This window comes from Rana temporaria, chromosome 6 (assembly GCF_905171775.1).
Source record: "Rana temporaria chromosome 6, aRanTem1.1, whole genome shotgun sequence".
Classification (NCBI taxonomy): Eukaryota; Metazoa; Chordata; class Amphibia; order Anura; family Ranidae; genus Rana; species Rana temporaria.
The window spans coordinates 183709212-183733004 of record NC_053494.1 but is presented as its reverse complement, the minus strand read 5'-3'; the positions used below and the strand labels follow the sequence as shown (position 1 = coordinate 183733004).

The 23793-nt window shown below is 42.9% G+C and overlaps 1 protein-coding gene across 4 annotated transcripts in view; it reads left to right on the top strand.

Annotated features, from left to right (window-relative positions):
* GPD2 (glycerol-3-phosphate dehydrogenase 2) overlaps positions 1-23793 on the top strand; it is a 294667-nt gene that overhangs the window by 127885 nt on the left and 142989 nt on the right. For all 4 annotated transcript variants that reach the window (XM_040357935.1, XM_040357937.1, XM_040357936.1 and 1 more), the window contains exons 7-9: positions 7432-7596; positions 9145-9289; positions 13857-14050. In XM_040357935.1, the coding sequence (XP_040213869.1) occupies positions 7432-7596; positions 9145-9289; positions 13857-14050 (504 nt within the window). The remainder of the gene's footprint in view (positions 1-7431; positions 7597-9144; positions 9290-13856; positions 14051-23793) is intronic.

Genomic DNA, 23793 nt, shown 5'->3' with positions numbered 1-23793 from the left:
TGTCCACATCAGTGCCTGCCCTCACAAATGCGCTTCTGGAAGAATGGTCGAACATTCCCATAGACACCCTCCTAAACCTTGTGGACAGCCTTCCCAGTAGAGTTGAAGCTGTTATAGCTGCAAAGGGTGGACCAATGCAATATTGAATCCTACGGGTTGAATAACCATTTTAAAAAGTATATTGAGGCGACTTCTCCTAGGCCCCGTACACACGGTCGGACAAAACCGATGAGAATGGACCGAGGTTTAGTTTCATCAGTCCAAACCGACCGTGTGTATAGCCCATTGGTCTGTTGTCCTTCGGTCCAAAATTTTAAAACATGCTTTAAAATCAAACCGATGGCCCGCTGCCCGATCGGTCCAAACCGATGGTTAGCACAGAAAGCATCGGTTCAAAACCTGCGCATGCTCAGAATCAAGTCGACGCATGCTTGGAAGCATTGAACTTCGTTTTATTCAGCACGTCGTGTGTTTGACGTCACCGCGTTCTGACCCGATCGGTTTTTGGAACGATGGTGTGTACGCACATCAGACCATCAGGCCACTTCAGCAGTGAACCGATGGAAATGGCCCGTCGGACCATTCTCATCGGTTTGGAACGACCGTGTGTACGCGGCCTAAGAGTGCTTTCACACTGAAAGCGCCAGCCGTTATCACTAAAGGGCTGCTCCTTTTAGCGGCGATTTTATGAAAAATTTCTGCAGAATGGCACCTGATCAGTGCCCTCAACCAATAGCTGAGAGCGCTGATCAGATGCCAATCTGCAGCAAATTTTTCAGTCATTCCCCTTCGACAGAAGACTGCTGCCATACACACAGACCGAATGTTGGCCTGTTTCTATTGAACCGGCAGATGCCACCCGGTATTCGGCCGGTGTGTATGGCCCTTAAGATAGGAAGTGTGTTACTGTCTGGATTACCTAGTGAAAATAAAGGGAAAAATCTTGAAAAATATAAACTGCTAAATACCTTTTCTCATCAGCAGTATATAGCAGTCTTATGGCTTCTATCAGTGTCTGGTTAAAGCTTGTAAGAGGAGTTTTTATTCTCCTATGACTGTTCTATCAGACATTGCTGATTGTCCCTGTGCCGATCACATGCACCCTTCTCAAAAAAAACTCTCTAGCAATACACACCAAACTAAGCATGTACAGAGTGCCCCCAAGGCTCTGTTCTATCAGCATATGGATTGGGGACTGTGAAAGAAGTGGAGGATCAGAGAAGACAGGATCAAACAGCCTTTTTACACAATGCAGAGGATGAACCCCTTGGGTTTCACAATGAATATAACAACCATGCTTTACTGCATATACAGACTGATTTTACTGTTGTGGGTTTAGTAACACTTTAATACCGTTTTAAGCCCACTTCACGATAACCTGGCTGGTTTTACACCTTGTTTTATTTGATAAAATAAAATTCCATGTACTTACTGATTGGTTGCTTGTATGCCTGTTTTCAACTATACTGCTAACCAGCTCATTATATTATCCATTAATCTTGAAGAATATAATTCTCTTCGCTGCTATTCAGTTCATCAGTCAATTATGTTATACTTTATGCTGAAGCAAATTAGTCTTGCACTTCCTTTGTTCACCAGTTGATTATATTATTCATGTTGAAGTAAAAGTGTTCTTGCACTTACATTGTTCACCCGATGACTATGCTCCATTAATATTGAAGAAAAAAAATGTGTTTACATCTGCAAGACTAATCGCATAGCATAGCAAGACAAATGTTTACTACTATTACAGAGTGATGGCGACTTGTTAATTACCATGATGGCCCATTTTTACATGAAGCTCTTTAAATACAGTGTTGATCTTTTGTGATTTATACAGCTCCTCTTTGTGTAAGAGGGTGTGATGAGTAAGAACTATTATTATTATACAGGATTTAGCAACTATTATTCCTAGTACACACAATGAGAAAATCTGGCAAAAAATACCACTTTCAGAGCGATCGTCTGATAATCTGATCGTTGGTACAGATTTTTCAAGCACAACAAGCACAAAAAACGCAAGTGCTTACTTGCTCCGGTGTAACGAGTGCTCCTGATTCAGGAACCTCGTTACACCGAATGCAGCCTAGGATGTGACAAACATAAGCCTCCTTATGCCTTCACATCCCAGGCTGCATTCTTGCGTTGGCCGCTAGGGGGCGCGGCCTTTGTGATCGGCGTGTAGTATGCAAATTGCATACTACCACCGATTCACAAAAGTTGCGCGGGCCCTGCGTACGCAAGGTACGGAGTTTCCGTACGGCGCCTTTAGCATAAGGTTGCTCCTGCTAATAGCAGGCGCAGCCAATGCTAAAGTATAGCTGCGCCTCCCGCTCGTGACGTTTAAATTTCACGTTGTTTACGTAAGTGAACCGTGAATGGCGCTGGACGCCATTCACGTTCACTTACAAGCAAATGACGTCCTTGCGACGTCATTTGCCGCAATGCACGTCGGGAAAGTTTCCCGACGGAGCATGCGCTGTTCGCTCGGTGCGGGAGCGCGCCTAATTTAAATGATTCCCGCCCCCGGCGGGATCATTTACATTAGGCAGCCTTGCGCCCGGCTGCTTAGCATATTGCCCGCGCAATTTACGGAGCAACTGCTCCGTGAATCGCGGGCAAAGCGCAATATTTGCGTGGGCGCAGAGAAAAAAATTTGCTCTTTGCCCACGCAAATATTGCGCGATTCTACTTGAATCTGGGCCCCTGTCTTCTACGATACCAGAACTAACGATTTTTGTTTCATCAGTGCAGTATTTGTCCATAAAAAAATTGAGTGACCAAGACCGTTTATGCTCGGAAACGAAAGAATATATTACAATACAATACATTACATCAACGTGGGAAGTTGTATTCTGTCTTACGAGAATTGTTGTAACTCTAGTACCCTATTATTTTTCGATAGAGACTAGCATAAAAAAAAGAAAAAACGGATAATAATTTTTCTCATATTCTTATTGTGTATATTAGGCTTTTCTAAAGCCTTTTATATATTTATATATTTATTTATTTATTTACGCAGTGCTTAAATTAAGTCTAAACAAAGGGAAAAAATGTATGATAATAATAAAAAAAATAAAAATAGAGGGAAAGGAAGTATATTGAAATTTTGTGGATAGAATTTGGTGATGCGTTTTACATAGATGGATCAGTAGAATTAATTAACAATCTATACTATTAAACCCCAACCCCCCCCCCATTTTTTTTAATATAATATAATCTTATATATTATCCCATGATTAACATTAATACTGGAGGTATAATTGTAGTATAGATATTGGATTCTCTCATTTTAATTTCTAATATCCTCTATTTGTCTGTGTTTGTAAAACATTTTTTTTTTTAATTAATAAAATGTTTTTTTTTTTTTTATAATCGTAAGTATTTTATTGATTATTATGCATGTAATTTTCTTCAAGAAAACACATGCAATAACACCAGTATTTTTTTTTACAGCTGTGTGAATGAAGGCTTTGGATCAGTAAAAAAGCCATGAGTTCAGAGCCTTAAAACAAAAATAGAAAGTTTTACGTTTTGAGTGTTGTAATATATGCATGTTGTGACAGGAAGTCAGGTAAATCTGGGGGTGTTGTCACAGATGGGAGATACATTTCTGCCTTGTTTAGAAAATTCACCAATTACTATCAGGTGTCGGCTGCAGAGGTAGCCAGAAAGGTTTAAGGACATTGGATAGCTTCAGCTGTTCAGAATGAGAAAATGAAGGCCTCTATAAGTTGTCCAGAGGATTACTACTGAATGCTGCATCCTGAGGCTTGTTGAGTTAAGGAGAGCAGTGAGCTGAGGAAGACTTCTGAAGGTGAAGTGGTTGTTGATCTTTTTGCTGTGTGATCAGAAAATCAAAAAGACTATTGTTTTCTGCTGGAAGACCAGCAGTGTCTGCCCAGCAGTAGGCTGTGCCAGACTCCATAGGTAGGTTCCTGTGTTGTGAAGGTAGACGGCCCAAGTGGCCAGGGTTTATTTTATGTTTTGTTTTGTTTATGCTGTTTGGATGCTTGCACTTGTTTCCAGCAATATAGAAGAATAAACCATAACCCTTGTTTTTTCAACCACCCACGGCTGCGTCTCTGTATAATTCAGTGTGTAGTAAACCCACTCAGGAGGTCACACACCCCGCTACCGAGCTAACCCCTTACAATGTATACATGCATAAATTGCAATACTGGCAACTAGAACAGGATGAAGAATTATTGTACACACATATATATATATAATGTGTGTGTGTGTGTGTGTGTGTGTATGTTTATGCACCTAAACATATGTATATGGAAGGTCTTTATGGAATGTTTTACTGTATTTCTACCAATAAGATCTTACATCGTCAGTAAATTATGCCGGTGTGCAAGAGAAACTTGAAATGAAAGGGAACTACAATGGGGGGGAATTCAATAAAGCTGTTGTGCCACTTTTCTGGTGTTGATGCCTCTTGTTACTGTAATGCGCCAGTTCATGAAGCATTTGCAACACTTTTGACTCTGGCAGCGACTCGTGCACCAAATTTCGGTAGCTCTAACATGTGCCACTTTTACTTTGTATCTCATTGAATGCTCCATTTCTACATTATATCTCATTGAATGCTCCATTTCTACATTATGGGGGTTATTTCCGAAAGGCAAATCAACTTTGCACTACAAGTGCAAACTACAAGTGCAAAGTGTACTTGAAGTTGCACTGAAAGTGCACTTGGAAGTGTAGTCGCTGTAAATCCGAGGGGTAGATCTGAAATGAGGGGAAGCTTTGCTGATTTTATTTTCCAATCATGTGCAAGCTAAAATGCTGTTTATTTTCCTTGCATATCCCTATCGGATCCACAGCGACTGCACTTCCAAGTGCACTTTCCATGATATTTCAAGTGCACTTTGCACTTGTAGTTGAATTTGCCTTTAGTAAATAACCCCCTAGATCTCATTGAATGCTTCATTTCTACATGATATCTCATTAAAAGCTCCATTTCTACATTGTATCTCATTGAATGCAGCAAATTCAAAAGTGGAGCTAATTAAGATCTGTTTTGGTGTACAGAGAAAAACTGTCGTTTGTGAAAATGTCTCAAGTGCATTCTAAAAATGGCGTACGCCAAATTCAGGCACAAGTACAAGACCGGTACATGAATTTGGCACATTCTTCACCACTTTTAGAATGCATGAGTGACACTTTTGCAAAATCTGCCTGTACCAATCTTTATGGATTCCAGAGAATGTGTTTTCCTTGACTGTTCTTTTTAATTTCAATAGTTTTTATTGGATTTTCACAATTATAACAGATAAAACGTATACAGGTACTGACTGTTCTTTTTAAGTCACTATTGCAACATTTACATTTTCATGTAAATCAATCTTATACGTTTGCATTTCATATCCAACTTTATATAATCTACTTAATGAATATGTGTGTGTATGTCAGACAGTATAATCAGCAGCCTAGCTGAACAGACACTGAGAAGATACAATAGGATGAGCTACCTAGGGAGTACATTAGGTTCAGTGATACATTTTGGATTCATGCTGACTGGTAGACTTACATTGAGATAATAATAGGAGCACTAACGCACAGTTACTGTGCATGAAACGCTATTTGATACAAGTAAATATGTTGACCCTCATGTACATATATACAGTAAAACCTTGGATTGGGAGCATAATTCGTTCCGGAAACATGCTTGTAATTCAAAGCACTTGTATATCAAAGCAAATTTCCCCATAAGAAATAATGGAAACTCAGATGATTCGTTCCACAACCATTTATTCATAAGTCCTTCAGTTTATAGTCCATATAAAAATATAGCAATGTGATCGGTTGTGTAACCATAAAATGTCCATCCACAAATGTCTACCTCCACAAGGGGATTAGAAGCAAAATCCAGCAGGAGCTACAGAGTATAAAAGAGAAGAGAGGCGCCTCTAAGTGTAGCAATATGGTTACATTTAATGAAGGTACAACATTTAGCAACTCACATGGTTGATGATCAAAAGAGGCACATCTAGGAATGCAGGAATCCGGGATAAAGCTGTCCACATAGACCATCCTCCGCGTGGCCGGCTCTCACTGCTGTCGGTCTGCCACCGTGATTGGGAAGACTACCCTGCAGTAAAGCGATTTGAAAGAGAGGCTTGAAGCGCTCGTGGAGCGCAGCGTGGAAGGGACGACGTTGATGGCTGTGCGGAGGATGGTCTATGTGGACAGCTTGACCCCGGATTCCTGCATACTTAGATGTGCCTGTTTTAATCATCAACTATGCGAGTTGCTAAATGTTGTACCTTCATTAAATGTAATCACATTGTTACACTAATGCCGCGTACACACGATCGGATGTTGACTCAAACTTGTCTTGCCTACACCCGGTCGCACAAATGTTGTCGGAAATTCCGATTGCCAAGAACACGGTCACGTGCAACGGCACTAGAAAAGGGAAGTTCAATGCCAAGTTTGCCACCCTTTGGGCTCCTTCTGCTAATCTCGTGTTAGTAGAAGTTTGGTGAGAGACAAGTCGCGCTTATACGTCATCTGCTGCTGTTCCCGATCTCTCAGAGTCTCTGAGAAATCAGTTTGTCAGAACTCTGTGTGAATTTCAGCAGCAAAAAAAAAATCATTATTCTAGCATTATAAAGAAGAAGAGAATGCGCTCCATTAAAAGATTAAAACATTTGCATTGTGACTATTGTGCTATCTCTATTACGAACGCTAGTTTTACCAGACCGAGCGCTTCTGTCTCATACTTGATTCAGAGCATGCGTGGAATTTTGTGCGTCGGAATTGTCTACACATGTTGGAATTTACGAGAACGGATTTTGTTGTCTGAAAATTTGAGAACCAGCTCTCAAATTTTAGTTTGTCGGAAATTCCGAGTGTGTGTACGCGGCATTAGAGGCGCCTCTGTTCTCTTTTATACTGAGTTGTGACACAACATTATTTGAATATCAATACATAGCTTGTACATCAAGTCAAAAAGAAATTAAATTTAGCTTGTCTTGCAAAACGCTCTCAAACCAAGGTTTTACTGTAATTACAAATTGTAAAAATGTTTTATTTTAATGTGGGAATTACGTTTATTTTTATATATAGCTATATAGATGGATAAGATAATTAATATATATTTATAAAACTTTTTTTTTTTTTTTGTAGATAGCTTTACATGAGAATATTTATAAGAAACTGATAGAATTCCTTTAACAGGATCATTAGGTCCTCATGTACATAAGCAAAGTGGTGACATGAAGTCATGGGGCAGGTTAACGCTGTGATGTGGAAGAGACAATGTATCTTTAAATAATCCCTGTGAGATCCAGCCAGCCATCATGCAGATTGAGTGTGACAGGGACAGCTGTGACATATCGGTTTTGACACACTTCCATAGCACAAGTTAGTGGCTTGAGGTGACTCATGTCCTTCCCTTGATTGTGCCCTCCGCTGCAGGACAACACAACGATGCTCGGATGAACCTCGCCATCGCTCTCACTGCTGCCAGGTACGGGGCTGCCACAGCCAATTATACTGAAGTGGTACGCTTGCTGAAGAAGACAGATCCGCTGAACGGCAGGGAGCGCGTCTGCGGCGCACGCTGTAAAGACGTTCTAACAGGTATCAGACTTGTAGCCCGTTTGTGCATTTTGTAATACCTAATTTCAAACAAAAATTTTTTTTTTTTTTTATTTCTTTCCTGTATAATCCTGTAAATAATGTATTATAGGACCACAAGGGGCAAAGAAAAAGTACAAACTTGAATTTATGTAAAAGACCAATAAGTGAAAGTTTTTTATACAGTACATGTTGCCGAGAATGTGTTTCTAGCACGACAGCATCGCGTTGATTCTCGGCGACAGGGTGCCGACATCTCGCAACCCGCTGGAATAGACCAAGCACATTCCAGCGAGCGCGTCATAGAAGCAACGGGAGATCCAACTTGGATTCCCGCCAATTCTAGCTGCGGCGTTTGGTATGGATCCTGAGAAGGAGAAGTCCACGCCAAATTGTAAATAAAAAAACCGACATGGGTTCCCCCCCCAGGAGCATACCAGGCCCTTAGGTCTGGTATGGGTTGTAAGGAGGCCCCCCCCCCTACGCCGAAAAACCGATGTGGGGGGGTCCCCCACAATCCATACCAGACCCGTATCCAAAGCACGCTACCCGGCCGGCCAGGAAAGGAGTGGGGAAGAGCGAGCGCCCCCTCCTGAGCCGTACCAGGCCGCATGCCCTCAACATGGGGGGGTTTGGTGCTCTGGGGCAGGGGGCGCACTGCGGGGCCCCCCCACCCCAGAGCACCCTGTCCCCATGTTGATAAGGACAGGGCCTCTTCCCGACAACCCTGGCCGTTGGTTGTCGGGGTCTGCGGGCAGGGGAATTTGGGAGCCCCCTCAAATAAGGGGGCCCCCAGATACCGGCCCCCCCACCCTAAGTGAATGAATATGGGGTACATCGTACCCCTACCCATTCACCTGGAGGCAAAGTGTAAAAGTAAATAAACACACAACACAGGGTTTTTAAAATAATTTATTAGTCTGCTCCGGGGGCCCCCCCTGTCTTCTTTAGCTCTTTTACCAGGGGGGCTTCTTCACCGCCGTCTGGTTCTCTTCGGGGGGTCTTCTCCGCTCTCGGGGGTCTTCTCCGCTCTCCGGGGGATCTTCTGCTCTCCCGGGGGTCTTCTCCGCTCTCCGGGGGGGTCTTCTCCACTCTCCGGGGGTTTTCTTCTATCTCCTCCGCTCTCCAGTTCTTCTCCCGCTCGCTGTCCGGTGCCTTCTCCTTCAGGGCTGGCCGCCGCTATCTTCGTGTGTTAGCTCAATTACTAGCGGTGGCCAGCCCGGCTCTTCTGTGACGTCTTCTTCTCTTCTCTTCTTCTGCCTTCTTCCGATGTTGACACGACGCCTCTTCTCGCTGCAATGACGGGTGCGCGGTTTGCATCCGATTTATATAGGCCTCTCTGCAGTTTAGGAAGCACTGTAATAACAGCTTTTAGAAAATACATTCTAGATTAGTACAAATCATAGAAAAGATATAGTTCCCTTTGTATAATTGACAGATGTTGGACAGATTGCCTAACATTTTTCATATTATTGCCTCAAAAAATCTTCAAAGATGTAGGTTTTAGGAGTCATGTACACCATGAAGTTAATTGCGGCTTTTCTATCACAGGGCAAGAGTTTGATGTCCGCGCCAAATGTGTTATCAATGCCACCGGACCGTTCACAGACTCTGTGCGCAAAATGGACAATCAGGAGGTCGCCAAAATCTGCCAGCCAAGTGCCGGCGTGCACATTGTCATGCCTGGATACTACAGGTAACTTTTGATGTTATTCACCGTTAATCCTTAGAATAGATTTATATTTTATACCAAGCTGTTAATGGGCCCTAACTGGACTAAGTGACAAATACCTTTTAAATCAATTTTTTTTTAAGCTAAGCCCTGGGTATAGTCCAATGGGTGGGATCTACAGGAAACCTTTTTTATTTTTATTTACCATGCAGACCCATTTATCTCAGGTATTTGAAACCTAAATGTATTTATACATACACATACACACACACACACACACACACACACACATATATATATATATATATATATATATATATATATATATATATATATATTGTATATGCATGTACACAGTTGTGCTCAAAAGTTTGCAAACCCTGGCAGAAATCATGACCTTTTGCCATTGATATTGAAAATATGACTAATCGTGCCAACAAACTGTCTTTTATTTAAAGGGTTTGCTACCCTAAAAATAAAAATACATCCTGTTCCCTTAAAGAATGTTATACAGCACAGTGCCTGTGCTGTGTAATTTGACCCCCCTGTATAACTTAAAATACCTGAATGATCTTGCCTGGTTCTGCCCTCCCCAATGTAAACTGACCACAGATAACAAACAGCGCGGTGACGTCAGCACGTCTCAGCACATGCTGACGTCACCACGCTGTTTGTTATCCTGGAAGATGGGTGGCTATATATCTATATATCTATCCGAGTTTTTAACCTACTATGTTTAAGTGCAATAATGTTTAAATATGATAAAGTTTAAGGCAATCTTACACTATGGTGAGATTCTCTTTTTGGACCATCCTTGTTAAATTAGAAGTCATTTGACTCCATTGGACTGGTTATGAGGGGCGTGAGCGTTTGGTTTCAGTGATCCATCCCAAGATCAAGCTCCATCTGCAAGGAGATGTCTGAGCTTACAAGGCCTTGGCTGAGCAATAGCCACAAGCTTGTATAGCTTGCTATCTGATAAGCATGTCTTTCATAAGGTGGTGGTGTACACTAGGGTGGTGTGAATCACTGTGTTGCTGTCGGTATATGAACTTAAAGAGACATTCACCTTTGCCACATACCATGAGAACAACGCTTATTCCTCACAGACTTTGCAATTTATTTTATTATTTGAGACAACCTTGTATGTTTCTAAATCATTATGTTTAGCACAGTTCTGTTTGTGTTTATTAATTGCCATTTTAACCTGTGTGTGTCACCTTGTGTGTCTATACCAAGGCCAAACATTCCAGGGGATGGAAAGTTTTGATCAGGGCTATTTGGATGATTTCTGTTATCATTATGATTTAAAAAGGAGCCAAACGACTATGTGATGATAAATGGCTGCATGCGATCACTATCCTTCAATAAAAGACAGTTTGTTGGCATGATCTGTCATATTTTCAATAGCAAATCCAAAATGTCATGATTCCTGCCAGGGTATGCACACTTTTGAGAACAATCGTATGTGTATCTATCTATATCTATAAATAGATATATATATATATATATATATATATATATGTGTGTGTGTATATATATATATATATATATATACTTGTATGTATATATATATATATATATATATATATATATATATATATATATATATATATATATATATATATATATATATATATATATATATATATATACAATCTATTTAGATATACTATATCATTTTTTTTTATTGTTTTTAAGCTACTCCGGTAAATGTGATCTGGTTAAAGTGGAACTTCAGTAATTTTTCATCTTTCCATCTATTAAAGGGGTTGTAAAGGTAAAATTGTTTTTCCCTAAATAGCCTCCTTTACCTTAGTGCAGTCCTCCTTCACTTACCTCATCCTTCCATTTTGCTTTTAAATGTCCTTCTTTCTTCTGAGAAATCCTCACTTCCTGTTCTGCCTGTAACAACACACGGTAATGCAAGGCTTTCTCCCTGGTGTGGAGTGTCGTGCTTGCCCCCTCCCTTGGACTACAGGAGAGTCAGGACTTTCTCTACGATGCAGATAGAGAAAGGAGCTGTGTGTTATTGTGCGTCCTGCTCCCCCTCTCATGGGAGGGCGGCGAGCACGACACTCCACACCAGGGAGAAAGCCTTGCATTACTGTGTGGATTTACAGACAGAAGAACAGTAAGTGAGGATTTCTCAGAAGAAAGGATGAGGTAAGTGAAGGAGGACTGCACTAAGGTAAAGGAGACTATTTAGGGGAAAAAACTTATACGGCCCACTTCTTGTTTCTTGACTGGTCATTAGCCTAGGCTTATGACATCATGTACAGCTCTCTCTCTCTCTCTCTCTCTCTCTCTCTCTCTCTCTCTCTCTCAGAGTTTGCCAGGGAGAAGGGTTGAGTCATAAGAGGGCCAATGAGAGCTGCAGAGCTGGAGGTGTGCCTCTTTGTGTCTGTGTAAATCCAGGAAGTGAACAGGCAGCAGCTTCAGCTGCCCACAGTTATAATGGTTGCAGGCAAACACGGTGGAGGGAGATTTCTGCAGCATATTTGGCAAGTACAGAATCGCAGCATATAAAAAATTATATGCAAAGTGGTTGGAGGGAAGCTTTAGAATGGCAAAGATGTTTTTATTACAAATTATGTGACTAGACTGCAGTTCCTCTTTAAAGCAGAGTTTTGCCAGAATTTTTTTTTTTTAAGTCGGCAGCTAAAAATACTGTAGCTGGTGACTTTTAAAATGAGGACACTTACCTGTCCAGGGCGCCCGCAATGTCCTCACCCGAAGCCGACCTGTCCCTAGGCTCCTGGGTGCAGGCGCCAGCATATTCTGTAAAATGATCAGGGAGTGGTTCCCTACTGCCCATGCGTGAGTCGCGCTGTACATTCTGAGTGGTCCTTGCTGTCTTCTGGGGCCTTTGCCTCTTCCAGAAGACAGCGGGGGAGGAGGGACTGGACATGTCGTAGATTGCTACCGATACTGCAGCGATCTTTCCCTGGAAACTGTATTTCTCCCCCCTGAAAGGTGCTAAATGTGACACCGGAGGAGTGAGGAATCCGGATAGCGGAATTTCTGGGTGGCACTCCGCTTTAAGGCAAATGGTACCTATCTATATTTTTAAAATGTTGTTTATATACATATAGCCAGATTCAGAGAGGTTTACGCCGGCGTATCAGCAGATACGCCGTCGTAACTCTGAATCTGCGCCGTCGTACATTTAAGTGTATTCTCAAATTGAGATACACTTAAAGCGGATCTCCCACGCAAAAAAGTTTTTTTTTTAAAGGCTACTTAAATAGTTAATAGCGCTGCTTATCTGGACTCACGTTTCTGGTGTCCTACAACCGCTCCTCTGGCATTCTGCCTGCAATGTAGACTTTGATTCCCCTGTTCGTCCTGTTGCCATTTTAGCTGTGGGCATTAGAAGCCGACAAGCAGGCACTTCCTCGTTGCGGTGACGATCGATCTCATGCATGCGCACTCGCAACGGTCAGCCGCGGCGTCAGCGTCTTCCTGGTCCCGAAATCACGCGATGTTTGCTGAACACAAGGGAGGTATGAGATAAGGCTCCCAGAGCACACTGCTCTGGGACGGGAAATGATACAATGCCCTAGAAAAACCAGAGAAAAACCCGTAGTGTGCAGACCAGAAGGAGGACGAATATATATGGAACTGTAAATATTTGAGAAACAAAAATATCCGTTTGTGCAATGTTTAATAGCAGCAGTAATCTTATGATTATGTTGAAATTCGGGTGGAGATCCGCTTTAAATGTAGCTAAGATACGACTGCCTGCGCCATCGTATCTTAGCTGTCTAGTTCTGCCAGCCGCTAGGGGCGTGAACGCTGATTTACGGCTAGAATGCGTAAATCGGCGAGATACGCCTATTCACGAACATACGCTTGCCCGTCGCAGTAAAGATACGCCGTTTACGCAAGGCGTTTTCAGGCGTAAAGTTATTCCACCAAAAAGCTGGCCTAGCCAATGTTAAGTATGGACGTCGTTCCCGCGTCGAATTTTGAAAATGTTTACATCGTTTGCGTAAGTCGTCCGTGAATAGGGCTGGACGTAATTTACGTTCACGTCGAAACCAATAAGTCCTTGCGGCGTACTTTGGAGCAATGCACACTGGGATATGTCCACGGACGGCGCATGCGCCGTTCGTTAAAAACATCAATCACGTTGGGTCACGATTCATTAACATAAAACACGCCCCCCTGTTCCTCATTTGAATTAGGCGCTTAGGCCGGCACATTTACACTACGCCACCGTAACTTAGGACGCAAGTGCTTTATGAATATAGCACTTGCCTCTCTAACTTACGGCGGCGTAGCGTATATGCGATACGCTACGCCTGCATTACTTTAGTTTCTCCGACGTGAATCTAGCTAATAGTTTGTAAATGTTTCTGTATGTGGTTGCCCAATACATACCCAGGCTCTGTTTCCTGCTTAGAATTCTCTAAAATCATTGTAATTTGGTCCTTTCTTATTGCATGTTGGCTCAGACCAATTGAAAACAGCGGTTTCATTGGTTAATTTGTTTAGCAGAGTTCAGAAATTGGTTGCAATAACGGCTCAGAATGTGTTCTTACTGTAAATACATGATAAATCCTCATTAATATGCACTGTCTTTCAGCCCAGATAATATGGGACTCCTGGATCCAGCCACCAGTGATGGCAGGGTGATCTTTTTCCTGCCATGGGAGAAAATGACCATAGCGGGCACCACAGATACTCCAACAGAGGTCACACCTCACCCCTGTCCCACTGAGGAAGACATCAACTTCATATTAACTGAAGTACGGAACTACCTTAGCACTGATGTAGAAGGTATGTGTCTATAAAATCAAAGCAATCTCTAGTCCTAGGCAGACATTTGGGACTTTCTGCAGTATTGCAAAGGCCACAGAAAAAAACTTTCTATGTAGACTCTTCACTCACGTTTATTATGAACACTGCCAAAATATCGCTATGTAGCCACAAGGCCTATGGTTTCCAGCTGCTCGTTTTTACTGTACCTCTCACAATAAAATGCCTCAGAGTTGGTAGCCTATGACATGTGACCTTCTTCCTACAGCACTGGAGTCTTGCAGACTAATGCCGCGTACACACGACCGTTTTTAATGACGAGAAAAATGCAATTTTTTTAATTGGTCATTAACCACTTCCTTACCGGCCCATAGTCATATGACGTCCTCAGAGGGGATCTTCCATCGCGGGTGGACGTCATATGAAGTCCTGGGCTTTGTGCAGTGATATCTGAACGATGGGTGCAGCTAGAGGCATCATTCAGATAGCATTGTTTTCCGGCGGCGATTCTGCGCACCATAAGAATGATCAAAGCGTCAGTTCCGCCACTTAATCGTTCTTATAGGCGGTGGGAGGGGGCATCCTCCCCTCCCGCCGCCGTCCGGTGCTTCCCCGGGCCCCCCCCTGTGCCATCGGGGGCCCGGAGAAAGAATCGTCCAGCGCCGGATGGAAAGCATAGAGATGACTGGTCACCAGTTATCTCTATGACCGTCGGAGGCCCGGCGCGATTTGATGACGTCACGCCCGGGTACCCGGAAGTAAACAAAGCTGCGATTGAGGCTAGTAAGCATGAGATCGTGATTTTTTTTCCGGGATCTCATGCTTTCCAGCCAGGACGAGAGATGTGGGGTCTTATTGACCCCGCATCTCTCCATAAAGAGGACCTGTCACACACTGTTCCTATTACAAGGGATGTTTACATTCCTTGTAATAGGAATAAAAGTGATCAAAAAAAAAAAAATGTAAAAAAAAGTGTAAAAGTAAAAAAAAAATAAGTAAAATAAAAAAATAAATTAATAATTTTTTTTTTAAACACCCCTGTAGCTGGCACTCAGAAGCGAACGCACATGTAAGGCCCGCCCACGTATGTAAACGTCGTTCAAACCACATATGTGAGGTATCGCTGCATGCGTTAGAGCGTGTGCAACAATTCTAGCCCTAGACCTCCTCTGTAACTCTAACCTGTAAACATTTTCAAAGCGTTGCCTATAAAGATTTTTAAGTAACGAAGTTTGGCGCCATTCCATGAGTGTGCGCAATTTTAAACCATGACATGTTAGGTATCTATTTACTCTGCGTAACTTCATCTTATATATTTTACAAAAAAATTGGGCTAACTTTACTGTTTTGTTATTTTTTAAATTCGTGAAACCATTTTTTTTCCAAAAAAAGGCGTTTGAATAATGATTGCGCAAATACTGTGCAAGATAAAAAGTTGCAATGAACGTCATTTTATTCCCTAGGTAGTCTGCTAAAAAAAAAACATATATCATGTTTGGGGGTTCTGAGTCATTTTCTAGCAAAAGAATGATGATTTGTACATGTAGGAGAGAAGTGCCAGAATAGGCCCGGTATGGAGGTGGGCATAAAAGCCCTGTATTGAAGGGGTTAAAAATGATCATGTGTAGGCTCCAGAGCATTTTTCCCGATGAAAAAAATGGCCATTAAACGTGGAGCTCTGTTTACACACAGAGCTCCACGTCCCTGCTGTGTCACCGCAGATCGCGGGTTCCTGGCGGACATCGCGGCCGCCAGGCACACGCCTCGGCTCCCGAGCGATGCGCCATGCACGTTGTTTCCCCGCTGTGCGCCCCCAGCGGCACGCACGGGGAATGACAACAGGACATCCACTCGGCACTTGAGAGCCGCGTTGTGGACATCTTTCGTCCATAGCTCGGATCCCAAGTGGTTAATAAACATGCACTCACCTGCTCCGCGGTCCAGCGATGCGGCCGCATGGAGCATCCATTCACATTCTGGGCACCCAGCCGTGACAGCTGCGCATGCGCGAGTCGAGCTGCGATCCCCGAATCAACAGACGATCTCCTAAGACTTGTCACGTGTCCCAGGAGATTGCCAGAGGGTGGGGCCCTCTAGGGGCAGGGGAGGAGTCGCCTAGGCGGTCCCAAGGTGGAAGTGGGACAGAAGGTCCCACTCCTACCGAAGCCCCCCCCCCTCGCCCCCCAAAAAATGACATGCCAAATGTGGCATGTAAGGGGGCGAGAAGTGCTTAAAGCGGAGGTTTACCCAAAAAAAAATGTTTTTAACAGTACATTCAGCCGAGTTGTCCTAATGACAATCGACTGTTTTTTTTTTTATCCCCGTACATACTGTATTTTTACCGCCGCTTCCGGGTATGTCTTCTGCGGGACTGGGCGTTCCTATTTGATTGACAGGCTTCCGACCGTCGCATACAGCGCGTTACGAGTTGCCGAAAGAAGCCGAATGTCGGTGCGCAGGCGCCGTATAGAGCCGCACCGACGTTCGGCTTCTTTCGGCAACTCGTGATGCGCTGTATGCGACAGTCGGAAGCCTGTCAATCAATTAGGAATGCCCAGTCCCGCAGAAGACATACCCGAAAGCGGCGGCAAAAACACGGTATGTACGGGGATAAAAAAAACACAGCCGATTGTCATTAGGACAACTCTGCTGAATGTAATGTTAAAAATGTATTTTTGGGTGAACCCCCGCTTTAAAGCGGAAGTTCCACTTTTGGGTGGAACTCCGCTTTAAGCACCTTTGCTAGTTTTATATGGTCTGCCTCACCACTGCAAATGCAAAGAGAGCATGTTTTTTTTGAAAAACAACAGGGTTTAATACTGCTTTTAATTTTGTGGCAGGGCTGGCTAACATCACAATTGAAACACAACTGCAATTTGTTTTCTTGCAGCAATATTTGAGATGCCCAAGGCTGCATTCACAACTGAACGTATAGTTTTCAGGTGTTTTTTAGGGCGTTTTTTTGCAGCAGCGTTTTAATGTCCAAAGGTCACCAATGTAAAACGCCTGTAATCTGCCTTGAATGAAGCGCATGTACTTTTTTGAGCTTCAGGCGACAGAACGCTCAGGTGTGAACAGGGGCCATTTAAATTAATGGGATTTTGCTTGTTGGGCATTTTGAAACTTTTAAGATGAGCTTTTTATGAGCTGAAAACGCCCCAGGTGTGCATGCAGCCTTAATTTTCTTTGATCTTGTTCTCAGACCCGGTTCACACTGGGGGGACTCGTCAGGTGACGCAGCCGCCTGACAAGTCACGTCCCATTCTAGTGAATAGAACCGTTCTAATAGGAGTGACGCAAGTCGCTCCGACTTAGAAAAAGGTTCTTGTACGACTTCGAGGGCGACTCGGGGCGACTTGCATTGACTTCTATACAGAAGTAATTTTGCAAGTGGCCTTAGAAGTCGTCTTCAGGTCGCCTGGCCGAGTCGCCGCCGAAGTCGTGCCGCCCCTGTGTGAACCGGCTCTAAGTCATTTATCATTAGATTGGAAAAATGTGGAAACTTAACTTTTTAAAAACTGTAATATTATAACTTGATCCTGCTCGGACATGTCAGCAATCCCTGTGATAAGAGCAGCGAGTTTGCTTTACTGCACAACAAGCTCCATATTATGCACTCACAAATGCAGACACAAATAATGTATATCTCTTCTGATAAAGTGGCGTACGTGAAGCGTGCAATTATTCAATATGTCCTATAAGATGACAGCAATTTGTCATTTGATCTAGATCCTTTAAGGTGACAGCCATCTTTTATTGTTTCTATTTTCGTGCAAAGTACCTGTCTCCTGTTGTGCGGTACGCACCCCTGTGGTGGAACACTTCACACAGATAGAGATAAGCCGTCACATTGACAATTACACGGCTGCATCACAAACCGCTCTGCCTTCAGTTAGGTGCCAAAATGATAGTTATAAGTATAATTTTCTTCTAGTGATTATACCTTGTATATTTTATTTGGTAAAATAATTGTATTTTTTTCTATTAAATAACTTCACATATGTCTGTATTATTGGTTAATAAATCTGTGATTAAAGACTTTTTAAAGCTGATACTACACAAGTGAAATACGTATTTGTGTACAGTTTTTTTTTTTATTGATAACTTTCTCCAGTCAGTATTGCAGTCTTGTGACCCGCACCCTCTGCTGCAGTGCATTCATAGGTAGCTGACACCCATATGTGTTATTGCAGATACATTGTACAGCTGGTCACCTCTTAAAGTGGAACTTCAGTGTTTTTATTTTTCATCTTTCCATCTATTAGATCTTCTGCCCTTGTTGTTTTAACTTTGGATAGCAAAACATTTTTTTTTTCTACCAGTAAATACCTTATACAGCCCACTTCTTGTTTCTTGTCTGGTCATTAGTCTAGGCTAGGCTTATGACATCATGCACAGCTCTCTCTCTCTCTCTCTCTCTCTCTCTCTCTCTCTCTCTCTCTCTCTCCTGAGAGTTTGCCAGGAAGGGAGGGGGGATGAGTCATAAGAGGGCCAATGAGAACTGCAGAGCTGGAGGTATCCCAGGAAGTGAACAGGCAGCAGCTTCAGCTGCCCACAGTTAAAATGGTTGCAGCCAGACTCGGTGGAGGAAGATTTCTGCAGCATATTTGGCAAGTACGCCAATCCAAATGCTTGGACCGGCACCCGGCTCAGCCTCCCAGCGAGCCACTGAGAGCTTGAGCCACCCGCTCCCACCCCTCCACGGCTCAGCACTCCTATGAGTGAGAGGGGGGGGGCAGAGCAGAGAGCTGCTGACTAATAGTCAGCAGCTCTCTGCTCAGAAAGCTGTGAGAACCGAGCAATCGACAGTGTTTGATCGCTCGGTTCTCGGTGTGAAAGCCGGCAGGGGACAAATGCAGCATCGGACCAATGTAAGTTTGATAAAAAAAACACAGGGAGTGCATTGTTTTCAGTGAGTTGGCTGACCCATAGACTTGCATTGTGAGAAGGAGATGAAAAAGGACAACCACTGTGTAGCACAGCAAGCATGAACCAGAGCCTGGAGATATAGGCCCAGATTCACGTAGACGCGCCTATCTTTAGGTGGGCATAGCGTATCTCAGATACACTACGCCGCCGTAACTTAGTGAGGCAGGTCCCGTATTCACAAAGAACTTGTGCCCTAAGTTACGGCAGCGTAGTGTAACTGTGCCAGCGTAAGCCCGCGCAATTCAAAGTAGGCTGGTGTGGGCGTGTTGTATGCTAATGCATCGTGACCCGACGTAATTGACGGCATGCGCCGTCCGTGAACATATCCCAGTGCGCATGCTCAAAATTACGCCGCAAATAGTCAATGCTTTCAAAGTGAACGTAACTTACGTCCAGCCCCATTCACGGACGACTTACGCAAACGACGTAAAATACAACGCTGTTCGTACGTTTCCGATGTCCATACCTAACATGACTTACCCCTGCTTTATGAGGGGTAACTTTACGCCGGCGTATGTCTTACGTAAATGACGTATCTTGATACGCCGGGCGCACGTACGCTCGAGAATCGGCGTATCTAGCTAATTGGCTTATTCGACGCGGAAATATATGGAAGCGCCACCTAGCGACCAGCGTAAATATGCACCCTAAGATACGACAGCGTAGGAGACTTACGCCGCTCGTATCTAGGCAACTGAGGCGTATCTGATTCTATGAATCAGGCGCCGAGTTGCGACGGCCCGCACTCAGAGTTACGACGGCGTATCTGGAGATACGCCGTCGTAACTCCTTTGTGAATCCGGGCCATAATGTATAAATACGATGTGGTTGTAAAGACATTACTACACTTTGGTAATATTATTTAAATCAAGCTGAAACTTATAATGTTATCTTCTATTTAAAAAAAAAAAAAACACTTTTGTCTGCCGTAGACAATTCCTGGTTTGAGTTCACGTTCTCTGCAGCGTTTCAGATCCACAACTTCCCTGAACAGCTCGATTTGATCTCTCCTTAGTCAGCAGATATTTCTGAAAGATTGGCTGATAATATCACTTCCTTTTAAGGTCGTGTCATAGCTGAGATAACACTGTTCTGTTCTTCCTCGTGGCTTACTCCATGCTATTGTTTTCGTAGAATGCATTTTTCCCACGTTGCTTGTATCCGTCCATTTCTTCCACTATTGGAAAAATACTGATCATTCTTGATGAACCCTTACATGTAGATATTGAAACTGTCATTGGGTTGGTCTATCTAAGATTGATAGTTGAAAGGAAAATATTTTCAATTTCTGAAGGTCAATTCCTGAGATATAAATATACACAGTATCTCACAAAAGTGAGTACACCCCTCACATTTTTGTAAATATTTTATTGTATTATTTCATGTGACAACACTGAAGGAATGAAACTTTGCTACAATGTAAAGTAGTGAGTGTACAGCTTGTATAACAGTGTAAATTTGCTGTCCCATTAATGTCTAAACCGCTGGCAAGAAATGTGATTACACCCTTAAGTGAAAATGTCCAAATTGGGCCAATTAGCCATTTTCCCTCCCCGGTGTCAAGTGACTCAATAGTGTTAAAATGTCTCAGGTGTGAATGGGGAGCAGGTGTGTTAAATTTGGTGTTATCGCTCTCCCTCTCATACTGGTCACTGGAAGTTCAACATGGCAAAGAACTCTCTGAGGATCTGAAAAAAAGAATTGTTGCTCTACATAAAGATGGCCTAGGGCTATAAGAAGATTGCCAAGACCCTGAAACTGAGCTGCAGCACAGTGGCCAAGACCATACTGTGGTTTAACAGGACAGGTTCCACCCAGAACGGGCCTCGCCATGGTCGATCAAAGAAGTTGAGTGCAAGTGCTCAGCGTCATATCCAGAGGTTATCTTTGGGAAATAGACTTGTGAGTGCTGCCAGCATTGCTGCAGAGGTTGAATGGGTGGGGGGGCCGCTGTTAGTGCTCTGACCATGCGCCGCACACTGCATCAAATTGGTCTGCGTAGCTGTCATCCCAGAGGAAAGACTCTTCTAAAGATGATGCACAAGAAAGCCCGCAAACAGTTTGCTGAAGACAAGCGATCTAAGGCCATGGATTACTGGAACCATGTCCTGTGGTCTGATGACACCAAGATAAACTTATTTGGTTCAGATGGTGTCAAGCGTGTGTGGCGGCAACCAGGTGAGGAGTACAAAGACAAGTATGTCTTGCCTACAATCAAGCATGGTGGTGGGAGTGTCGTGGTCTGGGGCTGCATGAGTGCTTCTGGCACTGGGGAGCTACAGATCATTGAGGGAACCATGAATGCCAACATGTACTGTGACATACTGAAGCAGAACATGATCCCCTCCCTTCGGATACTGGGCCGCAGGGCAGTATTCCAACATAATAACCCCAAACACACCTCCAAGACGACCACTGACTTGCTAAAGAAGCTGAGGGTAAAGGTGATGGACTGGCCAAACATGTCTCCAGACCTAAACCCTATTAAGCATCTGTGGGGTATCCTCAACCAGAAGGTGGAGGAGCACAAGGTCTCTAACATCCACTGTAGAAGAGGACTCCAGTGGCAACCTGTGAAGCTCTGGGTAACTCCATGCCCAAGAGGGTTAAGGTAGTGTTGGAAAATAATCGTGGCCACACAAAATATTGACACTTTGGGCCCAATTTGGACATTTTCACTTAGGGGTGTACCCATCGGCTTAGACATTAATGGCTGTGTGTTGAGTTATTTTGAAGAGACAGCAAATTGACACTGTTATACAAGCTGTACACTCACTACTTTACATTGTAGCAAAGTGTCATTTCTTCAGTGTTGTCACATGAAAAGATATCATAAAATATTTACAAAAATGTGAGGGGTGTACTCACTTTTATGAGCTCCTGTATATTTGATATGCCCAGTGGTAATAGTGAACAGGCCATAAATTGTCTAAAAGATCATTTCTCAGTGCATTTGCAAGCACAAATACACCTCTTCCCCTGAAAACCAGAAATATACTTATCCTCCCAAAATCCCTAGGATGACTGCCATTCACCTTATAGGATTTAGTAGAGATTCGGCGTTCAAAGCCTCAGATGGTTATAAGGTGGAAATCTCCTTCCTCTGTGAAATCAATTGTCTAATAATCAGGTATAGAGCTTCTTTATTAGGGCAATGATGCCACACATAGGATGCCCATGGTGTGCATGTTTCTTGTTTGGGGATGGGGGGCATCCAATTCTGTGACTGCTGGTTATGATGTGTGGTCTGATTCACACAAATCAATTTGTTCATCTTTGGCAGCCAGAACATCAACTTTAGGAAGTTGTTGACACTTTGAAGTTGTTGACTATTTTAAGTGAATTATTTTCCATATTATATACTTCCTTGATGAGCTGGAAAAATTATGCTGCAAAAAAATGTTGTAATAGGAAAATATTTACATCGTGGTATAGAAGTATGTATTGTTGCAGTCATGCAATAGACCAAAAAAAAAATAATCAGATTTTACTGTTGCATAAATGGCAGCAGGTTAGAAATTGCTACCTAGTTTTCCTTTTCGTTTACATTACAGAAACCACTGGCACATATGACCTATAGCACACAAATAAAGCGATGAACAAAGCTCTTCTCTAGTCTGTTTTCAGAGACCCAGCTGTTCCACTGTTGGGCGCCACCATCTTGCATGTTTGGCAGCACACACAAGGTGAAACCACACTATCTGCGACAGTCCACAAATTGGTAACCACTTTGTCTTTCCTGTGGCATTCACTTACTGCCGTCATTGCATTGCTGTCGGCATAAATCAGCAGCCAAGCGGAGTGGTTGGAGGTGGAGATAAGGACTTGGCTACTGACTTTTGACAAATCACAACAGTAGCTATGATATTTAGCCTGCTTATCCTGAATGTTTTGAGGAGTGCATTTTACTTTACCAAGGTTGCTTTTACAATCTAACTACTGATGTTCTCAAGCACCTTGCCCTGTACCCTATGTAAATTAATACTGCTGGCGAGAACTAAGAATGCACATCTGTGCACAATCTTAGTGCTCAGATCCTACTGTGATTGACAGCTTCAGAACTCCCCTAGTGATTGAGAATCAATTGATATGTTCCCCATTATGTAATCTCCATAAGTGCGCCTCATGGTGACCACATGCTGGCTTGAGGTTCAGTTACAATATGAACCTCTTCAGCCTGCAAATGCCATGACAATGTCTTTGTGTTTAATATTTTCATTGTCAAATACAATCACAATATTAAAAAAATATTATCTAAACATTTAAAGATATACATTCCAGTGTTTTTAAAAATTCAAATTTTTGTCAGCCTATAATAAAACAGCAATTATGGTATTTATTAAAACATTTTAACAAATAAACAATGTATTTGTTGAAATAGGGTGAAAGTAATCCAAGGAAGACAATTCGTCATAAAGTTTGGTCACCTTATCTGACACATACTGGGCATCTAGAATTTAGTGACCCCTAGTTAATAGTTAAAGATAACCTGGTGTCCTTTTCTATGGCCAAATACCAAGCTGTTTAGCAAAGCTAGAGCTCCTATTCTACCAGGTATAAGTGACATTTTATCCCAAAACCTTTTTTGGGATCCTAAAGTCCTCAGGCCAAAGAATCTCCTATATCTGGTAGTATGACATCTCTTGAGCAGCACTTTGCAGGTAGATGTTGCTGTTTCTTCTGTACTTGATATAATTGGTTGGCGCAAGGTTTCTCACCTGGGTTCCATGGAACCTTAGGGTTCCTCCAGAGGATGCTCGGAGTTCCTTGAGCAATTAGCAAATTATGCCTCTCGGATAAGTTCCCACTGACACTACTGATCTTTTTAGCTATCT